This window comes from Camelus bactrianus, chromosome 9 (genome assembly GCF_048773025.1).
Source record: "Camelus bactrianus isolate YW-2024 breed Bactrian camel chromosome 9, ASM4877302v1, whole genome shotgun sequence".
Taxonomy (NCBI): domain Eukaryota; kingdom Metazoa; phylum Chordata; class Mammalia; order Artiodactyla; family Camelidae; genus Camelus; species Camelus bactrianus.
Window position 1 is genome coordinate 27,356,965 of NC_133547.1, and position 12,435 is coordinate 27,369,399.

General features: G+C 38.5%; 1 protein-coding gene across 3 annotated transcripts in view; it reads left to right on the plus strand.

Annotated features, from left to right (window-relative positions):
• The window catches only part of BTBD8 (BTB domain containing 8), a 73,218-nt gene that overhangs the window by 2,872 nt on the left and 57,911 nt on the right, over positions 1 to 12,435 (plus strand). For 2 of the 3 annotated variants that reach the window (XM_074369943.1, XM_074369944.1), the window contains exons 2-3: positions 2,841 to 3,035; positions 11,385 to 11,620. In XM_074369943.1, coding sequence (XP_074226044.1) covers positions 2,841 to 3,035; positions 11,385 to 11,620 — 431 coding nt within the window. Of the gene's footprint in view, positions 1 to 2,840; positions 3,036 to 11,384; positions 11,621 to 12,435 lie in introns of those variants that run through there. The other variant, XM_045513176.2, reaches the window with a different exon arrangement.

The window sequence follows — 12,435 nt, forward strand, 5'->3', positions numbered from 1 at the left end:
CTTCAATTGAGGAAAGAAATTGGAAAAAAGGAAACCAGCTAGGAGATTTTGTAATAGTCAAGGGATACATAACAGCAGTGAAAATGGAAAAGGTGAAAGGGATTCACAAGTGCAAATGATAGGCTTGGTGATCGATTACATGTGGAAACACAGGGAAACAGAAGCATAGAAGATGGTACTAAATCTTAGGACATCCGAAAGGGAGGAGTATGGTGAATGTTCAGGAAGCCATTTCCAGGAGACAGCTGAAAATATGTCTGGAGTTTAGGAGGGACGCTGGCACAGCAGACATAGATCAAAAGCTGGTGGCATCACCAGCACGCAGTTGTCGAAGCCAAATAGGAGAGAGATCCTAGGTTATTCCCTTCCCTTCACTGTCTACATCCGGTCACCAACTCCTGCCAATTTATTACCTAAATACATTTTAAGTGATTCCCTTGTTCTCTATCACCGCTGATCTCCCCTGGCTCAGGCTGCTACATCATTTGTTCTCTGTCACCATCCATCTCCCCTGGCTCAAGCCTGCTACATCATCCGTTTGTGTTGTGCAGTCATTTTCTCCCTTTCAATCTCATTCCCCCAATTCCTCTTCTATACAGCTAACAGGTGATGTTTTGAAAAATAAAATTGCTCACATATTGAACTATTTAGTCATTGCCCTTCAACCACAAGATAGAGTTAAGCTCTTTGCCTCTTTTTCATCTTTATCCCTGCAGCTTCGCCTGCCACTTCTCAATAGTCCGTTGACCAGTTTGCAGCTCCACCCTCAACCTGTACCTTAGTAAGGAGCATGGAGGCAGGAACTCTCTGCTACCTTGCCTTGCTTTCCTGACCAACTCTTACTCAATGTTTAAAATTCCATTTGGTTTTCATGTCCTCTGTAAGATCTTCTCTTACGTCTGCCTCTGAGAAAAATTTACTTATTTGTCCTATTGAATATATCACACGCTTTAATTTTCAGGCCTGGCCTCCATGCTCTTCTATAAACTCCTTGAGGGCAGATACTATGTTTTAATCACCTTCATGTTCCCAGTGCTTAGTAATAGTATACGCTCAATAAATTTTTAGTGAGAACTGGGTTTAGTCTGCCATCTAAAATTCTTTAGACAGTTGAATACAGTAGTTGGCAAAGAAATAAGATGGAAAGAAGCTGGTCCTTGACATCATGAAGCCTTTGCTCCAACCTGTCCTTCCTCTAGAGTATATTATTAGATGAGCCAATAACCTCCCTTTAGTGGTCTGAGTCAGATATTGTTACTTGTAGCAGGTGCAAGATACACTGATACAAGTGGTTTTATAAAATAAAAAGCACTATATTTTCATACTGACAATTTTTAAAACACATTAACTTTTTTTGTTGTTTAACAAATACTCATGAGTATCTATTACGCACAAGGTCGATTCCCTAGTAACAGCAGTGTGGCTACCAGCTGCAATGATGCTTTATTCACTTGGGGGAGGAGTAGGGGATGGGAGGTGGTGGGCACGAGGGAGGAACAAACTGAGTACCTGTACATTTTGAGTTTTTATTAGCGTTTGAGAGACCAGTACATTTTTGCATGACTTTAACAATCACTTATGAAAGTAATTTATTGATGAAAATATTGACTAAAATGCATCTGTTTGCTCATTGTTTCTGATGATCTGAAAGCTTTGTGCTCTGAAGCATCTGTTTTGTTTAGGGTAAAACACAACAAACTCCACAAAGTAGATACTGAGCTCTTGCTATGTGCTGAAGATAACAAGTTTTGCCTTTGGGGTGTTCTTGTCTGGTAGGGAGAAAGATACATAAAAATAATAATGATGCAATGGCAGAAATGCAGTAATGGAAGTATGTACCGAGGGATCAGAGGAAGGAGCCATTAACTTGGTCTTGGGGGACAGAGTGTAGTGGCAACATTCTGAGCTTTCGCTGTAATGGATATCTTTATCCATGCTCAGAACTCCTACAGAGTACTAGTGTGATTACCAGTTGTACCCTGCGATACAGAAGTCCTCTGAGAATACATACCTTGCTGATGATAATGTTTTACTGCTATGAAGTACTGTTTAGTATTTACAGAGTATAGATACATAGTTACCACACAGAAAAAAGGATTACGACAGTTTCTATTAGGATGCTGATTTCTGTTCTTCCATCACTTCACGTGTGGGCTTTACTGTACTATGTCTGCACATTAGTAAAGGGGTCTGCATGGGCTCCCCACATGAGCCATCACTTTAATAATAGAATAGAGCATGGTAAGCTCTGTTTGGGGGAGGGGGATGGAAAAGGGCTTAAATGTCACATTCTTGACAGCCAGGCTTGCATTTCAGACTTGGTATTTAACAGTAGTCGAAACAAAATGTACCAGTTTCTAGACTGGATTGTCTATTGTCATATCTGGTTTGCCGATGTTGACTATTTACTTTTCTTTCTTCAATTTTAGTAAGATTTTAAAAAATTGATTCAGTAGTCAGTGATCATAATACTTTGTGTTCTCTTTCCAAATAAATCTAAAGTACGTACATTTTAAAGGAAGGTCAACATAAGTAGCAGAAGATAAACTTTATTATTAGAAAGAGTTAAAATGAAAAGATATTTTTTGAAAAAGTAGTCTCTTAGTGTAATTACCTTTGTTTTCATTATAAATTTTAGAATATTGCATTCTAAGCCAATATTAAACAGTTGCTTTGGAATGAACTGAGAACAAACTCATTTTCATATTAATTTATTTTTATTTTATTACCTCTGTATTTATTAGTTCATGTTACTTTTAAAACTTATTTTATAAAAATGAGTGTATTATGTATTTCTAAGAATCACTAATTAAACTACGGTTCCTTTTTATTCCTTATAGGCTTCTAAGAGAAGAAGTCCATACAGATGTTACTTTCTCTGTAGGTTGTGCTTTGTTCAAAGCACACAAAGCAATCCTTTTAGCAAGGGTTCCCAATTTCTACTTTCATACAATTGGACGGATGAATAACATAACAAATCATGAACCTGTTGCTGTGGAGAACTTTGAAGCTTCAGAATTTAGAACATTTTTACAGTAAGTGATTTCTTTATTGTTTTTCTCTTATATTTAAATCTAGTATGTAATTGTTTATTTTTTAAACTTATATGTGTGTGTGTTTATTTCATGTATTTTCATGTCTCTTTTGTAACCTCAGAAACCCAATCTTTTAAATTCCATATTATCTTAGTAATTAGTGATAGTGGAGGCTGAGTGTTGGTATTAGGGTATCAGAGGCTCAGTATTACGAGAGGCTGATTTCTGACTTCAGCTGATCCTGAGAGAGGAAATGGTGTGCCCTCCAGTGATCTGAATGAACTGCTCTCTCCTGTGGTTTCTCCGCACTGGCACCACTGCCATGTTGAGTTGGGCAGTTTTCTGTTGGGGTGAGGGGCTGTGCTGTGCATTTCAGGAGGTTTGGCGGCAGCATCCCTGGCCTCCAGCCCCGAGGTGTCAGTGACACTTCTCCCTGGCCTTCCCGAGGGCCCCACCTCCGAGCTGTAACAACCACAGTGTCTCCAGACGTTGCCAAACGTCCTCTGGAGGGTAAAATAGCCCCCTGTTGAAAACCATTGCTATATATTATTATTCTGTATTATTGGTATGCAAAGCTTTAAATAAATTATGTATGTTTATAAAAATATGAGATTGTAACTTTTTATTCTTATGGCTTGTATGTGGTCCAAATTTTTGACTAGGACATCCACTGAACTTGTTAGTAATTTGAGGGACTCATGTTTGGTGACTTAGAGAATTGTCATTGGCTAAATAATGGGAGAGACTAGTTTAGATTGATCCCTATTCTAATTGAACAGAATTCCATTTAAATGCTTTATTGTTATCTGCACAAATGCATAATTATTTGACACTCATTTTTTGCTAAATGTATCCAGGAGGGAAGTACTTTCTAATGTAGTTCCTTAAAATTATATTTCTTTTTTAAAAAACCGATTTAAATGGCGTTAGAGAGGTCTTTACCACTTTAGAATTTAGGAACATGGACCCTAGGGCTAGAACACGTGGATTCAAGTTCCCTGCCCTTCCCTTGGGTAGCTGTGTGCCTCAGACTTCGTCCCTCTGTGTCTGGAGTTTCCTCATATGTAAAACGCCTGGCACAGAAAAAAACACCATGAAAATTGTTAGCTGAGATTTTTTTGTTTGTAAATCTTGAAGTGCTTATTTATTTGTATTTCATTTCTGTAATTTAAATCCTGCGCTCGCGTAGTTTCTTACCTTTCTCCAGTATTGTTCTAAAGACATTTTAGTGATCTTCTGTCACACCACTCATCACACACACTTATTCAGCAGGTCTTTATTCTGTCCTGCTATGGGCAGAGCCCCGTGTGAAGGGCTGGGTATGTGCTGGCCAGTGATCCTGATTTCAGTGTTTCATGATGCTAAGTAAATGTAGAACTAAGTTTTGAAGCCAGTACTGGCAGTGATCTCATTGTATAGTACTACAAATTTGCCAATTACCAGTTTTTAAAAAATCTTTATTAAGATATAATTCACATATCCCAGATACAATTTACCCACTTAAAGGATTCAATCCAGTGGTTTTAGTGTTTACACAGGGTTATACAACCACAATTTAATTTTAGAGCATTTACAACACCCCCAAAAGAAATCCCATACCCATTAGTTGTTGCTCTGCGTTCCCTCACCACCCCCCGCCCTAGGCAACATTAATCTACTCTCCGTGTCTGTTCTGGACCTCTCACATAAATGGAATCATGCAGTTTGCGGTCTTCTGTGACTGGCTTATTTCACTAAACGTAATGTTTTCAAGGCTCATCCATGTTGCCGCACGTTTCAGTACTTCATTTCTTCTTGTTGCCGAATCATATTCCATTGTATGGCAGTGTCACATTTTGTTTATCTGTTCATCAGCTGATGGATAATTACGTTGATTCCACTGTGGGGTATAACGACTAATGCTGCTGTGAACATTCCTATACACATTTTTATGTGAGTCTGTTTTCAGTTCTCTGGGATATACACCTAGGAGTGGAATTGCTGGATCATATATGGTGATTCTGTGTTTAACTTTTTGAGGAACTGCCAGACTCTCTCCAAAGATGCTGTACCATTTTACATTCCTACCAGCAATATAGGAGGGTTTCAGTTTCTCCTCATCTCATAACAATTGCTATTATCCTGTCTTTTATTAGAGCCATCCTAGTGAGAGCAAAGTGGTATCTCGTGCTTCATTGTGCTTCATTGTGCTTCGCTGATGGCTAATGGTTTAGGCATATTTTCATGTGCTGCTTTGTTATTTATGTATCTGCTTTGGAGAACTGCCTATTCATGTTCTTTGTCCATTTTTCCATTGGATTATTTATCTTATGCCATTGAGTTATAAAAGATCTTTATGTATTCTGGATTATTAGGCTCTTATCAGACAGATGGTTTGCAAATATTTCCTTCCATTCAGTAGGTTGTCTTCACTTTCTTGATGGTATCATTTATAATACAAAAGTTTCAGATTTTGATGTAGCCTAGTTAATCTAACTTTCTCTTGTCACTTGTGGTTTTGTATTATAGATAAGAAACCATTGCCTAATCTAGGGTCATGAAGATTTATTCTTATACTTTCTTCTATGGATTTTTTGGGTTTATGCTTATTTAGGTCTGTGATCCATTTTGAGTTAATTTTTTATGGAAATATAGTCAGTTTACAATGTATTAATTTCTGGTGTACAGCATGTTTTAGTCATACATGTACATACATGTTCTTTTCATATTCTTTTTCATTATAGGTTACTACAAGATATTGAATACAGTTCCCCATGCTGTACAGTAGAAACTTGTTGTTTAATCTATTTTATATATGGTAGTTAGTATCTGCAGATTTCAAACTCCCAATTTATCTTTGCCCACCCCCTTTCCCCACTGGTAACCATAAGTTTATTTTCCGTTTGTGAGTCTGTTTCTGTTTTGTAAATAAGTTCATTTGTCTTTTTTTTTTTTTTTAAGATTCCACATATAAGTGATATCATACGGTATTTTTCTTTCTCTTTCTGGCTTAACTTCACTTAGAATGATAATCTCCAGGTCCATCCATGTTGCTGCAGATGGCATTATTTTATTATTTTTTATGGCTGAGTAGTATTCCGTTGTGTAAATGTACCACAGCTTCTTCATCCAGTCATCTGTTGATGGACATTTAGGTTGTTTCCATGTCTTGGTTATTGTAAATTGTGCTGCTATGAACATTGGGGTGCATGTATCATTTTGAATTAGAGTTCCCTCCAGATATATGCCCAGGAGTGGGATTGCTGGATCATATGGTAAGTTTATTTTTAGTCTTTTCAGGAATCTTCATACTGTTTTCCGTAACGGCTGCACCAAACTGCATTCCCACCAACAGTGTAAGAGGGTTGCCTTTTCTCCACACCCTCTCTAGCATTTATTGCTTGTGGACTTTTAAATGATGGCCATTCTGACAGGTGTGAGGTGATACCTCATTGTAGTTTTGATTTGCATTTCTCTGATAATTAGTGATACTGAGCATTTTTTCATGTGCCTGTTGACCGTTAGTATATCTTCACTGGAGAATTGCTTGTTTAGGTCTTCTGCCCATTTTTGGATTGGGGTGTTTATTTTTTGTTATTAAATTGTATGAGCTGTTTGTGTATTCTTTAGATTAAGCCCTTGTCAGTTGCATCATTTGCAAATATTTTCCATTTTGAGTTAATTTTTGTGTATAGTAAGGAGTGGGACCAACTTTAGTCTTTTGTGTATGAATATCTAGTTGTCCCAGCACTGTTTTTGAAGAGACTATTCTTTCCCCGTTGGATTGTCTGTATATCCTTGTTGAAAGTCAGTTGCCTACTGCTATGGACTGAATTGTTTCCCCTCAAGATTAGTATGTTGAAGCTCTGCCCGCTAATGTGATGGAATTTGGAGATTGTGCCTTTGGGAGGTAAATTAGGTTTGGACGGGATCTCATGGTGCAAATAATGCCCTTATAAGAAGAGACACCAGTGGGGAGGGGATGTAGCTCGGTGGTAGAGTGCATGCTTAGCATACGTGAGGTCCCAGGTTCGGTCCCCAGTATCTGCATTAAAAAAAAGAAAAGGAAACAGTTCAACTAGAAGAGATACCGGAGAGCTTGTTCTCTCTCTCTCTGCCATGTGAGAATACAGTGAGAAGGTGAGGACTGCAGGCCATGAGGAGACTTCTTGCCAGACCCCGCCACGGTGGCAGCCTGGTTTTAGACCCTGGCTTCTCTGGCCTTGAGGACGGCAGGAAATGAACTTGTGCTGCTTCAGCGACCAGCCTGTGGCTTTTGTTACGGCAGCCCGAGCTGCCTAATACACACGTGAACACTAAGGTTTATTTCCGGTCTCTCAGTTCGATTCCATATCTGTATGTCTGTCCTTAATGCCAGTGCCGATGGCCTATTTGACTTTGATGAGAAATCACAGTTGGATTTTTGTGTTTCTGTGCCCTGAATTGTCGGTGTTTTTTAGGTGCCAGTCTTTAGTTATTTGCTGACTTACTTTTTGCCCATATTCAAAACCATGTTGACTTTGGTGCAGGAAATTCTTTTGGGGTAATTAAATTATTTGGCATATTTTTCTTCATTTTATGCTCTGACAGTTGCTTGATCGCTTTGTTTTTATTATTTCAGAGTTTCTTTTATGAAGCTCCAATAAGTATAAATAGAAATTTGACTAACCTTGGCTTCCTCTGTGTATAAGAACAGTATGACATACTGTGATTTAAATAGATACTGTGAGTGCAGTTTAGAAAATCGTTATCATTTCCCAGTATAGATCATAGGTTCGTCATTGAGTTCCAACAGTCAATTTTGAAACGCATACTTTTGTGTTTTGTGTAGGTGGTGTTGTGGCCTTGTCGTAAGAGTAGGCTCTGTAGTCAAGCCAGGCCTGCCACTTCTACCCGTGCGAACTCGGACTAATCCCTTACCATTCGTCTTCTTACCTGAAAAATGGACATAATAGCAACATCTACCTCATAGGACTGTTGCGAGGGTTAATGAAATGCTTTTAAAGCACTCAGCACAGTGACCTGGCATATGTAAGCACTGAGTACATTTTAATAAGTATTATTCGTAGTAGCAGCCCAGTGAAGTCATGCATTTCTTCAGCTATTGAATACATGTTCAGAAGAAGATGCTTTGGATAGGTCAAATTTTTATATATTAGAGAAAGGGAAAAATTATATTAATGCCATCACTAAAAGTGTTAGGAAAAACGATTGACTAGGAGACAGTGTCGGGAAGCGGAGGGAGCGCTGGACTTGGCGACAGCAAGGCAGAGAGAGGTCTGCCTGCTGGCTGAGCACTGTCTTGTCTTATGGTTTCTTGGAGCCTCAGCTGTCTCAGAGTGAGAACAAAGCAGTTGGAGTAGATGGCTTTGTGCTTCCGGGCACTTCTCAGTGCTGTTTTAAGCCCTCAGTCGCGCTCTGCTTTGTGTTAGGTTAGTTAGTACGTCTGTGGTTATGCAAGCTCCTTGTGATTAGATCATCTCACTGATGTGAGCGTTCCCAGTGGTGTGTCGTCTCATGTCCTGTGTATGGAAAGTGCTTGTGACATACCCCTCCCCTTTTTAGAGCAGATTGTATTGAAATTCGTCTATGTTAATATAAAGTATAAAAGGATTATAACATAAGATATTGGGATTAGTAAAAATTCTGATGGAGTTTTGATTTTACTGTATAAAATTCAGTCATTGTAAGTGTCTTCAACACACATCCTTTTTAAGTAACCAATAAAGATTTTGAAATATTCTGTTAGATTGCTACTTACTGTAGGGTGTTTTGCTATGTACTTGAGTTAGAGTAGGAAATACAGTCTTTGAAAAAATTTTTATATACAGGGACTTTAGATACGGCTCAGGAAGTGATGCGTAGGGCAAGGTTTGTGGGAAAGGGTGTGAAGCTTCCATCCATTCTCTGGGTTCACTACTGCTCCAGTACCTCCACATGTTCACCAACCTAGAGGCTTATTAAACCCTATCTTTTAGGGTTTTCATGGAGGCTTCATTACGTAGTTGTGAGTTATTAAATCATTATTTGTTGATGATTAATTCAACCTCTCCCCTCTGCAGAGGTGGGGGAGAGCTGAAAGTTCCAACCTTCTAACCACTTGGTTGATTCCCCTAGTAACCAGCCCCCATCCTTAGGTGCTTTCTAAAAGTCACCGACCTCACTAATGTAAACTGTGGTCTGGTTGAAAGGGGCTTGTTACAAACAGCAAAAGACACCCATTTCACCTTATCCTTCTGGAGCTATTTGAGGGCCTGGGAGCAAAACTAAGTACTGTATGAAAAGATGTCCTATAGCTTTTACATGGGAAATTATAAGGGTTTTAGGAGCTATGTGCTGAGAACAGTGGGCAAAGACCCAATATACAGTTCACTTTATGAATAACAATATCACAACACCCTTGTCAAAAATCAGTTGCCCTTACGCGTATATTCTAGACACTCAGTTCTCTTCCGCTGATCTGTATGTCTGTCCTTATGCCAGTACCACACAGTGTTGATGACTTCAGCTTCATAGGAGGCTTAGAATTTGGGAAGTGTGAATCCTCCAACTCTGTTTTTTCTAAAGATTGTTTTGGCTATTCCGGGTTCCTTGCGTTTCGATTTGAATTTGAGATTGGCTTACCAGTTTCTATGGAAAAGGAGCCAAGTTTTGGTAGGTGCTGCACTGAGTCTGTAGATTAATTCAGAGTATTGCTGTTTTAACAACAGTAAGTCATCTGTAATGTGTTTCCAGTTATTTAATTGCTTTTGTTTTGTAGCTTTCAGCATGCAGTCTTGTACTTTTTGTGAATACATTCCTAAGTATTTTATTTTCTTGACGCTGTTGTAAATTGAGTTATTTTCTAATTTCGTTTTGGATTGTTCCTTGCTAGTGTGTAGAAACAGAATTGAGTTTTGCACACTGATTTTGTATTTTGCAACCTTGCAGAACTTGTTTAGCAAATTGTTTTAGGGTGCATTTCCAGGGATTTTCTGTATACAAGTTTGTCATTTGTAAATGAAGATAGCTTAACTTATTCCTTTCCAATCTAGCTTATTTCTTTTTCTTGCTTAATTGCCCTGCCTAGAACCTCCAGTTAAATGTTGACTAGAAGTGGTAAGAGCAGACAGACGTCCTTGGTGATCTTAGGAGGAAAGCTTCCAGTCTTTCACTGTGAAGTGTAATGTTAGCTGTGGGTTTTTCACAGAGATCCTTTGTCAGACTGAGGATGCTTCCCTCTCTTCCTACTTGGTTGAGCGCTTTATTATGACAGGGTGCTGGATTTTGTCAGATGCTTTTTCTGCATTGATTAAGATGATCATGTGGGTTTTCTCTTATTGACATTGGTGTCTTAGTCCATTCGGGCTGCTATGACAAAACACTGCAGACTGAGTGGCTTATAAACCACAGAAATCTATTTCTCATGGGTCTGGAGCTGGAAGTCAAAGGTCAGAGTGCCAGCATGGCAGGGTTCTGGTGAAGGCCCTGTTCTAGGTCGCAGACTGCTGACCTCTCACTGTTCCCGCACACGGTGGGAGGAGGAGAGGGATCTCTTTGGAGCTTCTTTTCGTAAGGGCACTAATCCAACTCATGAGGGCTTCACCCGAGCACCTCTCAAAGGTCTCCACCTGCTAATACCATCACATTGGGCATTAGATTTCAACATATGAATTTTGAGGGGATACAAACATTCAGACTATAGCATATGGTACATCATAACATTGATTTTCATTTGTTTAAATACCCTTGAATTCATGAAATAAAGCCCAGTTGGTCATGGTGTATAATTTTTATATGTTACTGGATTCCTTTGCTATTATTTTGTTGAGGATTTTTCCTCTATATTAATAAGGAATATTGGTCTGTGTTTTCTTTTCTTGTGATGTCTTTGCTTTTGTATCAGGATAATACTCATCTCAGAGAATGAGCTGAAAAGCATCCATCTTCTATTATTTGGAAAAGTTTGTGAAGGGTTTGCATTAATTCTTTAAACATTTAGTAGAGTTCACCAATGAAACCACGTGGTCCTGAGTTTTTCTTTGTGGGAAGTTTTTGATTACTAATTCAATCTCTTCTCTTGAATTTATCTATTTAGATACTCTGTTTCTTCTGAGATCAAGTTTGGTAGTGTGTATCCTTCCTAAGAATTGTCCATTTCATTTAGGTTATCTAATTTGTTGCCATTATATATTCATTTTTCACATTAAAATTATTTATAGACTGCTTTTCAAACTTTCTGCCATTTTAGATTGCCCTTTCTCCAGTTAGTCCAGATTAAAAAGGGTTTAAAACTATATAGCTATTACATATGAAAGCAGCATGTTGGGAAAGTAGCTTTTAAGAATCACCTATGTTATTTTTATTAATATTTTACATTTTGACTTTTAGGATTGTGTACTCATCAAGCAGAAACATAAAAAACTATGAAGAGGAAATTCTTAGGGAAAAGATACTGGAGAGTGGAGTACCACAAAAGAAATGTGACTTCAGTATTGGAAAGTGTACTGACAATGATGGAAGGTCATCTGTAGAGTTCTTAGGTAAAAGATCATCGGATTGTACTCTGCTGAAGCATGAAATTCCAGAAGATATCAGCGACAAAGAAGACAATTTAACTTCCACTGGTGAGGTATTTTTTTGTGGATTTTTATGAAATTTTATAGCCCTGATACAATTAGAGAAAAACATACTTCAAAATTCAACTCTAATGATCATTTTTTATAAGTAAATGAAATAAAAGTAAGTGAAAGTTAAGTGTAAAAAAATAAATGAAAGTAAATAATTTATGGGTAAATGGAGATAATGACATGGTGAACTCCCAGCTCTCCTGAGCAAGCAGAGATGGGGTTGTTATTAATAAACACACTCATAATCCACAGTTCTCCTTTGAGCCTCCATGTGTTGTCATCCTTACTGTAATCTACACCAGTGAAAGCTTCGGCAGACTATAGAATCAATTCTGTTATAACACCGTTTGTGCATTCCTTAAGAAACACCATGCAACACAAAAATCACCATTACATTTTGTCATGATACAAATTACTGAAACTTTTGTCATGACACATTTTAAAATGACAGGAACCTAATAAAAATGTTAGGTAGCATAGTTTTACCCATGTTAAATGGTTCAGAAACGACTTAAATACTACAATAAATATGACCTCTAGCTTGTCTGTAGAAGTGGATGTCAGAGGGTTGCGGCCTGTGAGTTGCTGTGAACTGGGGGAAGAAGGATGTTGGGGATATAGATATAGTCGTTGTTCTAACAGGAGACTCCAGGCCCTGGGATCAGAGAATGGGCTGTTCATTACTCACAGAGCATCTCAGCACCGGTTCCCAACCCCCAGGCCCCACAAGGCTGTGTGGAGAGGGCCTGATGTTCACCGCTCTGCAGGTTGCACCATAGGAGAGGGACAGCAACCTTGTGGGACTTTGATAG